General features: G+C 37.5%; 1 protein-coding gene across 5 annotated transcripts in view; it reads right to left on the bottom strand.

Annotated features, from left to right (window-relative positions):
- Positions 1-17,894, bottom strand: part of ARL15 (ADP ribosylation factor like GTPase 15) — a 224,626-nt gene that overhangs the window by 197,631 nt on the left and 9,101 nt on the right. For 3 of the 5 annotated variants that reach the window (XM_035309199.1, XM_035309202.1, XM_035309203.1), the window contains exons 2-4: positions 17,351-17,366; positions 15,447-15,559; positions 14,766-14,822 (exon numbers count right to left, since the gene is read on the bottom strand). In XM_035309199.1, coding sequence (XP_035165090.1) covers positions 14,766-14,819 — 54 coding nt within the window. In that variant the 5' untranslated portion in view covers positions 14,820-14,822; positions 15,447-15,559; positions 17,351-17,366. Of the gene's footprint in view, positions 1-14,765; positions 14,823-15,446; positions 15,560-17,350; positions 17,367-17,894 lie in introns of those variants that run through there. The other 2 variants (XM_035309200.1, XM_035309201.1) reach the window with 2 other exon arrangements.

Below are 17,894 nucleotides of genomic sequence, written 5' to 3' on the forward strand. Positions count from 1 at the left end.
TATCCCAGAGCTATCTGTTCGACGAGTGTTGAACAGATAACATCCATTTTGTTAGCTGGTCTATCTAACACACTTTTTGACTGCTACCACTCAACTTTATTAGAGTTTATTAGAACACAGATTTACTGGAAGCTGAAGCTAAGCATAATTCAGAGTTCTGAGGATGATCTAACTCAGATTGTCCTTTGAACTATGCAGCTTCTCATTCTTTAAGAAAAATCTGTGTCTTGGAAATATATGTTTTCTCAGTATTTTTGGTGTTCTGACAGCCGCGTCTGTTTCTGACTGCACATTCCATGGTTATTTAAGGCATTTATGAAAATTTAAAATAGACATTCATCACTTATTACATGAACCTAGACTGACAGAGCACAGAATTCTATTACAAATGATGTATCTAGATTAAAATAAACAAATTAATTTTTTTTTCAACTGGAACATAGATTTCTGAACGCTATGAGAAACTACTTCAGCAAGTGCATTTTGGATTAACTCCAAAGCAAACAACTGAGACAGAAGAGAAACTTCTTAGCTTGCAGATTAGTCTAAACAGAAGCTTGTAAATAACAGTAAGTAGAAAAGCAGCCACATTAATTGGTTTGAAATCTGTACTTTGTTTACTCCTTTGAATACAGCAAGGTGAATAACTGCTTAGTTTATTTTATAGGAAGCAACAAACACTTGAACAAACACCATTTATTTAGTATTACAGTCTAATCACCATAACTGTATTAGTGCTTCTGCACAGAAAGGGAATTAACTTCTCCAAAAGAAGTAACAAAGCATACTTTCACTGAAAGCCTTGCCTCTTCCTAAAAGCTCAACCAAGTAAGAAATAGTTCTAGCAGACTACCATTCCAGCCAGCTAGGTTGTCCTCAATCAACTGACAACTCCTAGATCTAACAGCTGCTGTCCTTCAGTGGCATGCAAACAAAACATGAATCAAGTTACAATTTGTTTAATTTTTTTTTTTTTTTTTTTTTAACCTATATGCAGAAACAGCACCACATTCCATAAAAATCACATTAAAACCTGGAAGTCTGTATATTGGGGTTGTACAATAGCACAAAAGAAGACAGCTAACAGCTGCACTGGAGTTAGCTGTTCTAAAGGTAATACAAGAAGTTAAAGTCTCAGATCTCTCTCAGTCTGAGGATTTCTTGGCAATTCAGATTCGTTGTTAACCAAAGACCATATGATGGAAACTTTTACGATGCTCTTTTGTTCAAAGCATACTAATCTTCAAGGGGAGAGAACCCTGTCATGAAAAAATTGCATCTTCCAAGAAAGTGTTGCTGAGTCATAACTGGTAAGAGACAAGAAAAAAACATTGCATCTGTTTCATAGTTTCTCCGGCTGCTTTAGGAACATAATGGTATACCTATGTTGTTTCTATTGTTCAGTAAGACGGAGCTTAACCAAACAAAAGCTTGGTTAACTCATCTTCTACAAGTCTTTTCCAGGTGTCCTTGACAGGAGTCATACCCAATAAATGATCCTCAGCAAGTAATTTAGTATGTTCAGCATGAAATTAATAAACTGCCTCTGATCCCTGTTTTAGTTCCACAAATAAAAGAAGAAATGGGAGCTACATGACTGCATCTTTCAATTGTAAGCTGCCACAAGACATAACTCCTCACTCTATTTGTAACTTTGGTATTCTGTACCGCATGACCAATCTGTTAACTTCTCAGAGAGCTGAAGAAGTATGTGATTATTTTCAAACAACAAAGGAACAGACTTTTGTCCTTGTTTGCTGTGTGTACAACAAAGAAGAGTTTAAACTGCAGCAAGAGAGATTAACAGGAGATTTAGGCAACATCTTAGACAAACAGCATGTAGAAGAGTAAGGCTAGTTGTGCTAAGGAAGAGATTGAAAGAGAAGATTATAGAATCTGCTAAGGCTTTTTCTGAGAACCAGTCTGGTCAGAGCTGGTTTGGCCATAGCTCATCCTGCTTCTGAGCCAGGGATACATTAGATGACTCTCACTCCTTTCAGCCCTAATTTGCTATGATTCTGTCATGAGAACATGAAAACCACAATCATTTGTGCAGAAAGGCAGAATGTTTCAGAGGTTTCTTACACCTTATCAATCTGATCCATGAAATCTTGCATAAGCAACACATTAATCCATTAATTCATCTGTCAATAAAGCACTTTTCTCAATTAAGGCCTTCTTTAAAAAGGCAGTATTTAAGCTCTGACAAACCCTAAGCAGTCCCTGAAAAGCCCTCTACAGACATGTTTCTTTTTTGTATCCCAAATAATTTTTGAAAAGCTCCACCCAGAATCAAAGGATAGTTTTTCAAATAACTAATCTGTTTTCAGTTCAAAACAATGATTTAACCATCAAAAAGTAACTGAAATCCATTTAAGAGCTTTGGACTACAGTGTCCCGTGCCTACACAGCAACACAAAGGACTGCAGTAGTTCAACATACTGAGTATATAAAAGTAAAAAATGTACATACAACTTTCATACATAAATACAAGTTTTGGCACAGCATTTGCTATGCACTCTCCCTTTTCAGTTCTGCATTGGATTATTTTTCCTTATTAAGAGCAGAAGACCCTCTCAGCAGTAGTTGTTACAATAAGCAGGCAATACACAAACTGAAATATAAATAAAGTGGTTTTCATCAAAAAAATATTCTAGCACAGAAGAAAATGGGAGATTAAAAATACAGAATCCCACGGTTACAACTGTGTGATAAGAGAGGACAGGTGTCAGCTCACTTGGCATACCTACCTTTACCTAAAGAACACTTGAAAAGAAAGTTTGAAGGTCAGAAAAGTGACAGAGTAGTCACAACATGAAAACAAACAGCATTCTTTGCAATGTTATTCAAGACATAGAGAAAATTGCTAATATCTTCCCTTTGGGGGGAACAGTTTCCTGCGGGGAACAGTTTCCTGCACTGGAGTACAGAATTTGAAAAGACAATTTCAACAGCAAAGAGAGCAGAATGCTAATTAAATGTCATAATTCAAATGCACAGATGTCAATGAGTTGAGAGCATGTAGCAGGTCACAACGCAAGGCATCATGATTCAGAACTACTAGATTTCTTGTCTAGAACTTGCTAGGGAATGTTGGGGGGGGGGGTGTCTGTGTGTCTGTGTGTGTGTCTGTGTGTGTCTGTGTGTCTGTGTCTGTGTGTGTCTGTGTCTGTGTCTGTGTGTGTCTGTTTTACAACTCAGTTTACTCTGCTAAAAAATATTAGCTTACAACTCACACAAAATTTGAAAAATAAGCCACTATCTGCGTGTGTGTGTGTGTGTGTGTGTCTGTGTGTGTGTGTGTGTTTTACACCTCAGTTTACTCTGCTAAAAATATTAGCTTACAACTCACACAAAATTTGAAAAATAAGCCACTATCTGCAAGATTCAGGAACATAAGCAGACAGAATAATACAAGCATTATGACAAATAGATTGAGAGACATTTCCAAAATACATTCAGGTTTCAGACTTACTATGGGCTTTATTCCTTTTCTCTACCTGAAGCTGATTTACCATCCAGTAGATTATTATTTGTGGATAAAAGCTTACATAAAATTAACTCAGCTTCAGTAGAGCACACACCTAAAACCTCAGTTTCTTTTATTGTGGTTTTCTTGCTCATTATTCGATAGTCTCATAGCTTCACATTTCCACTAGCTCAGCATAGCTCAGTCCATAGCAACTTTTTCATTTGGGGACACATTTTTACTTTCTTTTTCTTGGGGTGTTTAGGTTAGAACTCCCTTTCATGACCTTTATAGTATTCTAGCCTATAACAGCCACTGCCAGAAATTTAGGATTCTTATCCTACTGTAGGCTCTGCTTTTTGATCTGGTGTGTAGAGATGTGGATTTTCCCATTTGGTTCCTTTCAGAATTACCTTCTTGTTCAAACTTCAGAAATGCTGGAGTGAAAAAGCACTTTAAGTACCTTTAAAACCAAGACTCACATCCATCTAGCATCTCACAGAATCACTGATCCAACCTGCACCTAGGACCCTCTTTCTTACTATATTTGTTTTCTTCCATAGTCAATAAATTTAAGAGAAAATAACCAAAAAAAATAAATAAAACAATTGTGATACAACAGCGAGAAAAAAAAAAAAAAAAAAAAAAACACAACTAAAACACAAACCTTGATATTAATTATCAAAAGGTTTTGCTAACTTTTACTCTATATATTCTCATTCCACTCTCCTTTCATTGTTCCATGATCGTCTGTCTTTGTTGATTCACCTTCACAAAAAATCCCACCTTGTTTTCCCACATATAGACAAGAAGTGAACATGGCACAGAACTTTCATGATTCCAACAACACTGCTGCGTTTGACACATTCCCCTTCTGCAAGTAGTCTGATTGTCATAGCAGAGACTATGCTAGGAATCGAACGATCACCTTTTGTCAGGACTCTCGGTACAAGCATATACCATGGAGGTTGTTATTTAAGATTATATAATCCAGACAAATGCACTGGCATATCTTCCATATAATCCATGATGACAACAAAATGAAGTAAGCAGATCATCAGGAGAACTCTAACACAATGCAGGCCTGGCTAACAAACAAAACCTCCCACATTTGGAAAATGCATGCAGTTATAAAGACTGACTTGTCCATAACTGAACAAGTTCTAGGCTTCTTAAGCAGGAGTAATTGTGGTAGTAATGGACAAAAAAAAGGGGGAAAAAAAAAATAAAAAATGCAAAAATTCTGCTGCCAGCAATCCACCCTGGATTTTGGGAAAGATCCATGCTCTTTACAACTCAGTTCCATAAATATAAACTAACCTAAACTACCAACAGTGGTGATATGTTACCAACCTTCTACACTTTTAAGCTACAAGACTAGCATACTTCACAAAAATTCACAGTAGGACAAAATGAGAAAGAATTCAAGACTACAGTAGCCAGTTTACCAGGGAACAGCAAATCATCATTTGTAAGCTGAAGCGTATGTTTGCTGACATATTAAGTCACTACAGCGTGAACAGTACGTTAAAAAGTAGTTACTAAGGGAATTTGAGAGAAAGAGATTCTAGCATACAACTTATCTCAAAACATTTTATCTGTGCACATGCACTTTTCCACTACCACACCCACCCCAAAAAACAACTACAGAAGTTAAAATACGCTGTGCTAAAACTGGAGGAAACGAACAAAGCAACAGTAAGGAACAAGTACATGGTACAAGGAAAGTGAACTGAGGAGAATAAAAAGTATTATTTTTGTCATGATGTAAGTGGCCAGGATGAAGCAGAATGATATCAGAGAGGTGAGAAAACTGTATCTGACAGCTACGGGATCACTGAACACAGCGGGAACACAGAAAATAGGTAAAATAATGAGTAAGTTATATTTTATAATAAATAATGAACCCTGGAAGCACAGAATCATAGGGGTTGGAAGGGACCTCAAAAGATCATTGGGTCCAACCCCCTGCCAAAGCAGGTTCCCTAGAGCAGGCTGCCCAGGTAGGCGTCCAGACAGGCCTTGAATATCTCCAGAGAAGGAGACTCCACAACCTCCCTGGGCAGCCTGTTCCAGTGCTCCATCACCCTCACCATGAAGAAGTTCTTTCGCATGTCGGTGCGGAACTTCCTGGCCATTTTGTGGCCATTGCCCGTTGTCCTGTCCGCACAAACCACTGAAAAGAGGTTGGCCAAATCCCTCTGTCTCCCACACTTAAGATATTTGTAAACATTGAAAAGATCCCCTCTCAGTCTTCTCAAGGCTAAACAGACCCAGGTTTCTCAGCCTTTCCTCAGAGGGAAGATGCTCCAGGCCCCGTATCATCTCTGTGGCCCTCTGCTGGACTCCTTCCAGGAGATCCCTGTCTTTTTTGTACTGGAAAAAAAAAAAAAAAAAAAGAGTGACAAAAAAACAGTGATTTAACATGCAGAACCTTGCTAATTGGTTGATGTTGAAGAGTTTTGAAGAGGTGCCAGGGGTCTTACAGAAATTTTCCAAATGAGGGAACAGACATGCTGCCACACAGTGGCTAGAGCCAGAGTGTATAGAATCACAGAACCACAGAGTAACTTGGACTGGAAGGGACCCGCAAGGATCATCAACTCCAAATCCTGGCTCCACACAGGACCACCCTAAAATCAAAACAGCTGTGTCCAAAACAGCATCTTGAACTCCAACAGTTTGATACTGTGACCACTGCCCTGGGAAGCCTGTCCCAGTGCCTGACAACGCTCTGGGTGAAGAACCTTCTACTAATACCTTCAATGTCCCAGCTCCATGCCATTCCCTCGGATCCTGTCACAGTCCCCAGAGAGCAGAGCTCAGCACCTGCCCCTCCGCTCCCCTCGTGAGGGAGCTGCAGGCCACCATGAGGCCTCCCCTCAGCCTGCCCTGCTCTGGGCTGAACCAAGGGACCTCAGAAGCTCCTCAGACAACTTCCCTCTAGACCTTTCACCATCTTTGTAGCCCTCCTTTAGAGGGTCTCTAATAGTATTATGTCCTTCTGGCACTGTGGTGTCCAAACCTGCACCCAGTGCTGGAGGTGAGGCCACACCAGTGCAGAGCAGAGCGGGACAATCACTTCCCTTGACTGACTAGCTATGCCATGCTTGAGCCACCCCAGGGTACGGTTGGCCCTCCTGGCTGTTAGTGCACACTGCTGGCTCATGTTCAGCTTGCTATCAACCTAAACCCACTGATCCATTTCCACATGGCTCCTCCATTCTCTACAAATATCCAGGGTTGCCCTGTACCAGGTGCAGAATCCATCACTTGCTCTTGTTAAACTTCTTATTACTGGGAATTGCTCAATTCCTTCATTCATCAAGATCTCTTTGCAAGGCCTCTCTACCCCCAAGGGATTAAACAGCTTCTCCCAATTAAGTGCCATCTACAAACTTTCTCAAAACACCTTCTAGTCCTACATGCAAGTCATTTATGAAAACATTGAAGAGAACTGGCCCTACAATGGAGACCTACAGAACCCCACTGGTGACAGGCCATCAGCCTGATGTAACTCCACTTACTACAACCTTTTGAGCCCAACCTGTCAGGCAATTGTTCAACCATCGTATTATGTATTTGTCAAGCAGGGTGATGGACATTTCATCCAGAAGGATACTCTGATAAACTGTATTGAAAGCTTGGGGAATCCAAAAAGATTACATCAGCTGGCTTCCCTTGGTAAATCAGGTGGGTAACCTTGTCATAAAAGGAAATTAAATTTGTTAAACAGGACCTTCCCCTTGTGAACCTGTGTTGGCCATGACCAATGACCACACTGTCCTGCAGTTGTCTCCCTGTGCTGAAACAGCTGGAAATGAATTCACTTCGGTGAAGCCTTGCACCTCTCTTCTGCCATGTCTAGTTATCTCAAAAAAGACATGCAGATATATTTCACACAATTTAGACTTATGAAGACACAAGCACTGAACTACAAGCTTGCCTTCAACAAGAAGCCACAGTACTGAAAGCAGACAGGAGCACTGCTCCTCAGAGAGACAAGGTAAGAAAAAAAGGGTAGGTCATGTTTTGGCCTGAAATACAACATTTAGTAAAATAATACATGATAAGTTGTGATGATTTGAATTAGTTTTTGTGTGCTCTAAAAGAGGACATTAAAAGGATTGAATGAAACAAAGTAGGCCAGCAACTCTAACTGATAGTATTAAATATAGCTAACAAATGGAAGTTGCAAGTTTGGGAAGCCTTGGAATACATACTACTGCAAAGAGATGTACAAGAGATTTAACAACACTCACACAGGCAGCTGCAAAAATACAAGAAACAGAATTTTAAAATCTTAGTTACAACACACTTTAAGTAACCTCTACTTTCCAGGATGCGAGGCAACCAAGACATTTCTCAAATCTTGATCCCTAAAAGATTATGTCCCAGAATGGCTTTTAAGATACTAATGCATGTAGTTACTTGAAAGCTACCTTTAGAAATATGTCAATTTATACACGTTAATATCAGTTACCATTGTGCTAAGTCACAGTATCTTTTAAACACTACAGTTATTTCTCCTCTTTGATAACATAATACCTAGTCATATAAGACCGTTAAAATGTAGTTCAGTTTCGTGCTATAGAAATCCTTGCTAATAAAGGAACATTACAGAATATAAATAGGTTCAAGATTTGTGTGAAATATAATCAAAGTGATACAAATACAAGCATTGCAACAAAATAAAAATGATCTAAAAAGGGCTATTTATTTAAAAGGATGTACAGGATGCTTTAGAAAACTTTTCCCAACATTTACAGTTTTATGCAGATCAATAAGGAATTTCAAAACATGTTGAGAATGCTAGCCTATAATTATACAGAAGCTGTAGCAGCATGGAATTCAGCAAGGCACTTTAATACCTGAGCAAAAATTTTCAACTTTACAGTGCAGAGAAACATGGAAACAAAGACAGACACACACTCATGGAGAGAAATATAAGGGTCCTTCACCCTCATAAAGCTAACTCATAACAGATCAAGTTTTGTAGCATTTGATGCATTTCCTTGCGTTTATTTGATCTGCTACCTGCTTATATGACCTCTTCCCTTATAACATACCTATTCTTAAACAAATGAAGGATGTCCTTAGCAAACAGACTCGAACTATTTACAATAGCAATCATAATAGTAACACTGTTATATCTGTAATACCCTCAGGGTACAGTGCAAGCGTGTTCATAGGCAAAAGCAATATTCTATCCATCTAAGAAAAATAGACAAGCTTTTGACCTCACAGTAACGAAACAAGTCTAAGACCTGATGAACAGACTGATCCCCCTTCTGCTGTAACATGTCATCTTGTGAAAAAGATAATTATCCTGCAAAAAGAAATGTAATGTCTAACACAGTGTAGATGTCCAGCTGCTAGTAAAGGCAAATTGCAGACAAACCAGAAACAATCTACATCACTTCCAGGAAAATAATACTGAGAGTACCAACAGCTGTATGCTATTACTAAGAATAGTATATATTGCTAATACCATTTCCATTTACAAATCATCTGTTTGATTCTTATTTTATGCAACTGTACAAAGTAGAGGATGTGACTGCACACACACACAGCAGTGCATGCAATTTTATTGTATTCATAAGGCAATCTTTTGCCACAATTTCAAACTGCCCAGAAACCCTGAATATTAATTTGCTTTGTTGCAAAAATCATGGCTATGCATGATTCCTATTTTTAGATTACAGAACATGAAAGAAAAGCTTAACTTTCACTGAAAAGCCATTTCTTGTCTTTATATCCCCTTAATAATCCAAAGGACACAGCTAACTTCTGGTTTTGTACACTTGCCACTTAGTAACTCAACATGCACTACAACTGTCTTTCCAAGTCCACAGTCATAAGGAAGCTCAAATTTCAAGCATGTGATATTGTTAATATGAGTTTGCCAGGATATTGAATACCTGTGCTTTGCTATGTATTTGCAATTTCTACTTTAAACCTATTAATCATTTCAAATATTTATTTTTCATTTTTGTAATTAAGAACACTATTCTACACCATACTGCACCATAAAGGGATGCTCAGCAGAAGTCATCAGGAAATTTCCATGCTCACACAATAACCCCCTGAACCACTTGAGCCTAAAGGAATAGTTTATGTTCCATGCGGACCAGACAGTGAAGGCAAAAAATGACATTTTGCCAGTATATTACACAACTGTTTTCTGGAAAGAGTGCAACATTGCAGATCAGGAATCCTGATTTCCAAAAGGAAGACAAAACTGTGTTTATGTACAGGATAACGAACCACATAGCTTTGATAAATACAAACTGAATGGCAACTTGACTCAATAGAAAAGATATGAGACTCTTGTAATAAGGATCTAAGCTTTTTTTCTAGTTCTCCTTCAAGTTAATTGTCTGTGCTACAAGACTGATATTTTTTTTTTGTTGTTCATTTGTTTGTTTTTACTAAAGCAAGGAGACGGTTTCATCTAGATGGTCTGCTTTTTATGGACCCTGAGTTCATCAATCTGAGCTCATCATTTCTCTAGTTCAGAACAAAATTCCATTCCAGTCTGCAAGTTTGTCAAACAGACATCTCATTCTGACAAAAATTAACAGGCTAATTTGGCAAACCATGCATTTCCCAATCAAATCCATTACTAGTTGTCAGAGGTTGTCAAAGGGCTGTAAACACAGACTGTGTCAGTTAATATCTCAGGGAAGCAATACTGTCACACGAGCATTGGTTGGACCAAGCTGCTGAGCTCTTTGAACAGATAACGTGAGTTCTGGCCACAAGGAGCAGCTACGCAGCAATTCAAATAAATTTAAATTTAACAAATGAACTCTGCATAGGGAAAGGAAAGAGAACTGTGTTCTAATCCTCACCCCTGGCCCAGCATGGGTAATTTCCCTTCAACCTGTCTGAGCTTTCCCCATCTGATTAAAAAAAAAAAAAAAAAAAAAGTTACAATTCTTTCTTCAGTTCAGAAAAGTAGAAGGAAAAGTCACTGCCAATAAATACTCTGGTTATAGTAAATACCTTTTATTTAAGGCTGGAAGTTGAAAATATTTATACCTTTCCTTTCCAGCAGTCTACCCACAGAATATTAATAGTGAACGTGAATGGAATTGTCTGCATTTCCCAAAGGGTAGAACATAAAAGGATTTTTTCCTTCTCCCTTTTTGTGCCTTTGTTTTGCTGCTCATGTCAAGGACACAACATGGGAAAGGGAGGAGTAGACAGGATATGCTATATGAGCTCTGTTATTACTTTAACTTTGCATTTTCCAATGGGAAACCTCATCAGGGAGGGGAAGAGTCTCAGAGGAAGCCTTCTATACTGTAAGCCACAGGCTGGCTCCTGAACCATTCCAAACATGCTCCCATGATTACCTCCTACTCCACGACTGCCTTTAGTTACCACCACAGTTGGCTTCTCTTAAGAGCTTCCCCTCCACCACTTCATGAATAAATGTTAATTCTGTTTTGTCTTAACGTCAGAAAAATTCTTTAGCATACCAGCTGTTTCTAGTCAAACCATTTTCAAGACATGAATTTATCATTATAAACAAAGACAAATGTAAGTTAATCCAAAGTAAACTAGAGAACAAAAAGCACAACATTTGCATCATTTACTATGCTTACCATACATAAACTATAGTAAGCACAGCTTTATAAATGCATCATTTATTTCCACATCTCACTGCGCAAATTCAAGTCAAGAGACTACTAATAGCAAAATATCCATGGCTTGCCATTTTCAGGAAGATGCCAGTATTGATGCAATGCTGCTAAAGTGCACTGGTTTTGCCATATGCGGCATCTGAGATCCAGAAAGCTCTACAGAGGCCTTGTTGTTATCCATATTGTTTTGGTTTTAAGTGAGTGTTTTCTAATTGTTTATCTGCAGATGCCGTATTCTGCAGTCAGGGAAAACTCTTATCCTCTGATTTTCCAAGAACAGAAAATGCTATTTTCTACACTCTTTATTCCCAATGCATATCAGCCAAGAATCATGCTTCCGTGAGGCTTCCTTAGTTTTTTTCTGCATGGTTGTCATCCCTGAAGAGGCTTCTTTCCTTGTTCTGTCATCCAGAACAACAAGCAATAGAAATGTTAGTAGTCTTTTTGTTTATTCTTGAGGTCACCTGGGTATGAGGGGAGAAGAGGGAGGTGGAAAAGAATATCCTATAACCCCTGTTCAAAAAAGATTACTGTTTTTTACAAACAGTTTAGGGGAACAAAGCCTCAAAGCCCAGTAAAGAATATCAGAGAACCTTCTGAAGCTCATGTTTCCATGCTTCCAGTACACTGATGTGGAGACCTAGGTAGCTATAAAGGTAGCAAACATACCATCATAAAAACTATCTTACAAGAAAGACAACAAAATTCAAAGTATTTTCCCTCTTAAGTATGTAGGTTGAGGTCTCCACAGTTATTTCAATACTATTTTCACCTGCTTAAGAAAAATACAACAGAAGCAGAAAAGACATTAACAATAAAAGCACAACTTTCTGTCAAGCTTTGCTACAAGCTGTCATATGCGTACAATCTCCACAACCACAGAGAGTCAAAAAGTAACTTATCTACCTGTTCCCACGCTGCCACTGACATATCTGTCTCAGACACCAGCAGAGTGGAAGAAGCAGAAACAACAAGTCTGAAAAGGCTAGAACTCCTGCCAGAAGGTACTAGCTGTGTAAGGCATATAGAAGATAGGGAGTTTTATTTTGTTTGGTTTCTATTCCAAAAGTTTTCATTTAAGCTCATGATAATATTTTCATTTCAGGATACACATATTTCAGCTGCAGTTCCTTACAAATATCTATGCAGCTTTCATATTAGCCACCTCTGCTTTTGTACTTCCCCCTTGGACTAAGTGCACACCTCTAAATCTCATCTGGTTTAATCTCCCAAAATGAGCGTCACATCTTTCTGAAGTCTTGCAAGGACCTATGTTCTTCCCAGCTTGAGAGAACAAAGCTTTATCCTCCTAATCATGTCCACCGAAGGCAACACAGAATTTTTTGCTATAGATATCTATATAAACCCTTCTTCCTTCTCATAATCTGTGCAGGGCTGAAAAACAGGAAGCCTATTTAATGCAGTAGTACAGCTGAAGTAATGGGTACTCAAAGAGTGTTACCGATAAGCAGCTTGATAACAGACTAACAATTGAGATGTCTGCAGTCCAAAGGACTACAAGTCTTTGCGAGATACTTATGGCACTGTACAACGAGGACATGCAGAACAGGAAGTGCCCAAATACAGGACAAGCTGAACACATGCCACTGCTAAGGACTGGCACTTCACAGACTGCTTAGTTTTTGGGTAATAATCATTTTTTTTCTTAAATCTATTAAATCTGCAAAACAGCATGCAGTAGAAAACACATAGTACAAGTTATAATGAGTTGATTAAATGGGAAATATGAACTGGAGTTTTGTGTTTTGCTTCTTGACCATCTGTACAGAGCACTAGACTTGCTAGCTGCCAGATTGCTCACATACCTGAGCAACAAATCCAGTGACTGACTTACATGACTGAGCAAGAACAAGGCAAAGAGAGGAGAGAAGAACAACCACACTTCATTTCCGCATAGCATTCACTTTGGCAGGTCTCTCCCTTTACTCTGACACAAAAACTGTTCAAACCCACTCACCAAGCAGATCATCTGAAGCTCACCTTTCTAATGACAGGCAATTCTACACAAACAAGTACTCCAGGCACCTACCAGTTTCCTAAAACAGCTGTTTTAGCCTTCACATACACTTTATATGTGGAATGACTTTTCTCTATACTGTGGCCACAGCAGTGAATCTCTGGATGCTCTCAAGCCTACTCACCACACTCCTTCCTTGAGGTCCCAGCAGTCAGGGAAATCAGTTCCTCTCAGCATTTTCATAAATTAAGCTATCTTTGTAATTTAAAATACTTGATGAAATTAAAAATTTTGCTGATCAAAATTCACAATAAAATGCCAATTATCCATCTACCACTATAACTGCAGCTACCATGACTTGGCAGTGAACTGCAGCAGACCCACTACAATTACCCATTTTAAACCTAAACAGAACCAATTGTTATCAGAGGGCGTATTCTGCTATACATTACAACTGCTTATATCCAATTCTGCAATACACACAAAATTATACTTGGACATCTTCTCAAATTAATTTGGACAGCTTAAAACAGCCTTCTAAAGAGCTGGCAGATGGTCTGCATACTTCACAGCCATTAAAACCTCATACCGTAGCCCACTCTGATCCTTCAAGATAAGCATTCTCCTATCACACAGGAATTTGGAGAAAGAAGGTCTTGCTAAGGATCTTAAATACCACAGGAAAGCTTGCTTTTAACTGCAAGTGGCAGTTTCCTCCATGAGGATTTTGTACATATTACTGTTACGTTCTACCATTTAGAAAAGAGTATTTTAGATTATGAAAATGGAACACAGGCAAATGTCAGGGGTGGGGGGAGCACAGTCATGCAGACCTGAAGCCATGACTGGAACTAAATTCTAGGAATAAAAAAATCTTAAGCTTTCAAATTTGGTCCCCAGGTAAGAGTCACTGGTGCTAGATAGGCCTCATTACAGCTATTCATAAGGCACATACCCTTTGACTGTACAGCCTAATAACATAGAAAGTGGTGTGTGCCAGGTTTCCTGCTGAAAAGCGTTAACAGTGGGAGCAGCAATCCCACTCCGAAAGCTCCAGGATTTGAAACATTCTTACTAAATGAATTTCTATCTGTTCTCATCATTAATACAAGCAGCAATTAGGAGGAAGGTGAAAATTTAAAGAATTCTTAGCATCTTTGGGACATTGATGTTTGAAATAAGCCTCATATTTCTTTCAAGTTTCTTTCAATTAAGGTTCAGGAGACTTGACTTAACAGTATTTGGAAAATATTAAGGTACTCGAGGCAAAGCTTACAACAAGTACATTTACCTAATATGTTTTAATACAATATATTACTCAAGCATAATGGATACTTAAAAGCAAATGTAAACAAACCCTTCAGCCATCATATCATGCGTGAATTCTCAGTAACTCACACGTAAGAATTCCAAATTTTCTTACCGTAAGAGGTTGGCTGGATTTTTCATTACTTTTTAATTAAAGTGAATAACACTTTCTGTCCTGGTATTAATAAAGCTGGATAGGATAAACGATGATATATTCTGCTTATGTAAACTAATATGACAAATCCCTTTTGCTAACTGCATTACTTAATCCTGATCCCAAATTACTTCGTAACTTATTTTCAGTAAAATGGCATTAACACTAACAAAAGTTATTTATTTAGTTAGAACATTGCCTTACCGTGTAAATGCCAATTCTACAAACAGCAAATGAGAGCTGGATACATTCAGACATAGTCTAAAGAAATTAAAATAAATACATTACTAAGAATTCCATTTATTAAAAATTAATCCTTTTCTCCCATCTCTCCCCTGAAAGAAATATCCGATGGTATGCTACTTGATGTTTCTCCTCTGTACTAAACAGACTGAGAAAAATGCTGTAAAAATTCAGATTATTCAAACACTTATAACCTTTCACAAAGCAGCAGCTGCCAACACTATTGCATTTACTAACTCGGTATTTAATTATAGGCCTCAAATTACCCAGTGCTCCCCAAATGCCCAAACACAGCATTAACATTTTCATGCAAGCTTCCAGTCCCATTTATTTTTATCTATTCTGGCTTAAAAAAATCCTACAGGAGATGTTTTAACAAAGTAATGCATTTTATAGACTTTTAGTGGTATGTAAGAGCTTTCACGTTTAAGTATTATAGTTCTCTCCCTGTATCATCATTCAAACCCTCTTCTTCCATATGCCAAAGTAGTGTATATACCTTTAAGTTTCTACATTTCTAAAGTATAAATTCTCCTTTAATTTTCTGACATGTTCATGTTTAAAATAGAACTCTCTACTGTTTTGAATAAATGTTTTATATAATCTGTCACAGCTGTCAATAATCACATTAAAAGTTTTTACCCTCCACTTGCTCAACTTCCAGCCTGTTGCGATGCCACAATTCTATGTCATCTGCAGTCACCCAGAGATGCTGATGGGCTATGAATTTCTGATAAAACAGATGAAAACACCTTCTGTAAAAAGCATAACAAAGACAGAAAATATATGCATCTTCTCCCCTCACCAAAGCAAAAATCTATTGTTGGTTTGCCATTTTGATAGATGGCCTAGCACAATAAGCCAGGCTTACAACAATCTGTTCAAAACAGTAAAAATGAGTAATTCCTTTATATAAGGTATGAAATCGTTTCTCGCTGCAGGCAAAAATTAAAGCAGATGCATAGAACATTTTTACTCGATGTTTCCGAATTTCACACACCATCCACATATATTTTAACATGTATAAGGTGAAGTGCTGGATGCTACAAACTTCATTTTCAGTGAAAAAAAAAAATCAGCTCACCCTAAAAACTACAACTGAATAAGCAATTTAATCAGATTTATGAGTGAAAATTATATATAAACATCTCATGAATTATGATTAAAAAATACATAGCATCATTTTTCCTTTGCTATAACTGTTAAAGTTTAAACAAGTGATATTTCATTGAACTGTCTGAAAGTCAAAACATGTAGCACAAAAACCCAAAAGCAAACATCAACAGTATGGTTGATTTTGTTTTCTATATTTCAAGCTACAATATTATTGCTTACAAGGGATGCTGCTTCCAAATGTTATTTAAATTGCCAGGATGCTTTTTTGTTGTCATTGTTTTCAGCTTTCAGAACAAAGTTGTATTACTCACACACTGAGTTTCCCATAGAAAAAAAAAAAAAAAAAAAAAAAACTAATAGAAAAATAGTAGAACTGATTTTGAGAAATCCCATACTGCACACTGTGTGGGGGAACAAACTGTACCCACGACACTCCTGACAAAATCCACCTACGTTGCTGCAAAGGTTCCAGTGATGATTTGCCCAAGCAGTCTAGTCCAGTGCTTCATTATCCTCACTGCTAGAAAGTTTCTTAATGTTTAACCTGAGTCTGCTGCAATTTATACTGCTACCTAGACACAGGATGATGCATACATTGATTTCTCTTTACAGTATCATGACAGACTCTATGTTGACGGCAGAACCATTGTTACACATAAAGTAAAAGTGTGCTTCTGTTTGCAAAGGGAGCAAACATGAAGCAGCAGCATAACATTGCAGCTTGTCAGTGTATATAGATTGCTCTTTTCTAAAGAAGTGCCGTATTACAAATTGTTTTTCTTTTTTATTTTTGTTCAGTACTTCCAGACTTTACATTGATAGGTGAATTAAGGTTCAGCTCAAATCCCGTAAGTGCCTGTGGACCCTAGCTTCAGCAGAAGAGAGAAAGCTACATCCCAGTTACCTTACCAGTCTATCACCAGGCTTGCTATTGTGAATGTTTTGAAATCAATGAGCTATTAGAGGCCATGAACTCTAAAATTATCTCCTCTTCCTACTGTCATGTACAGTACCAGTGAACCTTTCCCCTATTAAATATTAATCAAATCCCTTCCCCAAGCCTCCAAGATAACACTTCTGATCTGCAATATATGGCATTAAAAAATCATTAATTCCACTGCTGTTTTTAGATTTTTAGATTCATCCCTCTCCCCCTCCCAGAAAATTAACATTCTCCTCCAAATATTATTTCCATTTAATCACCAGATAACTCAAATGAATTAATTTGAATAATCAGATATCTAGTGATACTAAACTACAGACTATCTCTCAGATCACAGAATTGCAATATATATGATAATCTACTGCTACAATGGAGAATTTATTCTTGATACTTGTAATCTTTCCTTACTTTGGTTTTGCAACTCATTTTGCACCATACAATTGAGCAACAAAACAATTGTTGGACAATTTGCATTTTGTTTACTTACAGTTTATTGTTGCTTTCTGAAAGGATTTTACATGGTAAGCATGAAAGTAAAAGAAAAAATAATTTTAAAATATAACTACAAATATTACAAAGAAAGATACCTTATTTGATACAACTCTGAAAGGACATACTCTTAACAGAAATCATTTAACATGTCTAAAGCAAGAACAGGAGACTTCAGATTGAGTATGTCAAATAAAATAAATGTAATTCTGTCAACATGCACCCTCCTGCTTAGAAAAAGGGTCATCTCACAAACATTAAATTATTTCTCCAGCTGGCAACTCAGCTTATGGCTAAGAGAACAAATACATATTTTCCCAAAGCTTTGCTAGGTTAATCATGGGTTCTAAAAACATCACTCTTCAAAATGACTTAGAAAGACATCTGCGTTGCAACTATACAACCTTTCATTCACCACAGATGTGTTCTGTCCATTTTTTTCCAAACACTCAGCTACCAGTATAAATATCAGTACAAAATAATTTCTGTATTTGTTGTCTTTAAAAAAAAAAAAAAAAAAAAAAAAAAAAAAAAAAAAAAAA

The sequence above is a fragment of the Oxyura jamaicensis genome, chromosome Z (assembly GCF_011077185.1).
Source record: "Oxyura jamaicensis isolate SHBP4307 breed ruddy duck chromosome Z, BPBGC_Ojam_1.0, whole genome shotgun sequence".
Classification (NCBI taxonomy): domain Eukaryota; kingdom Metazoa; phylum Chordata; class Aves; order Anseriformes; family Anatidae; genus Oxyura; species Oxyura jamaicensis.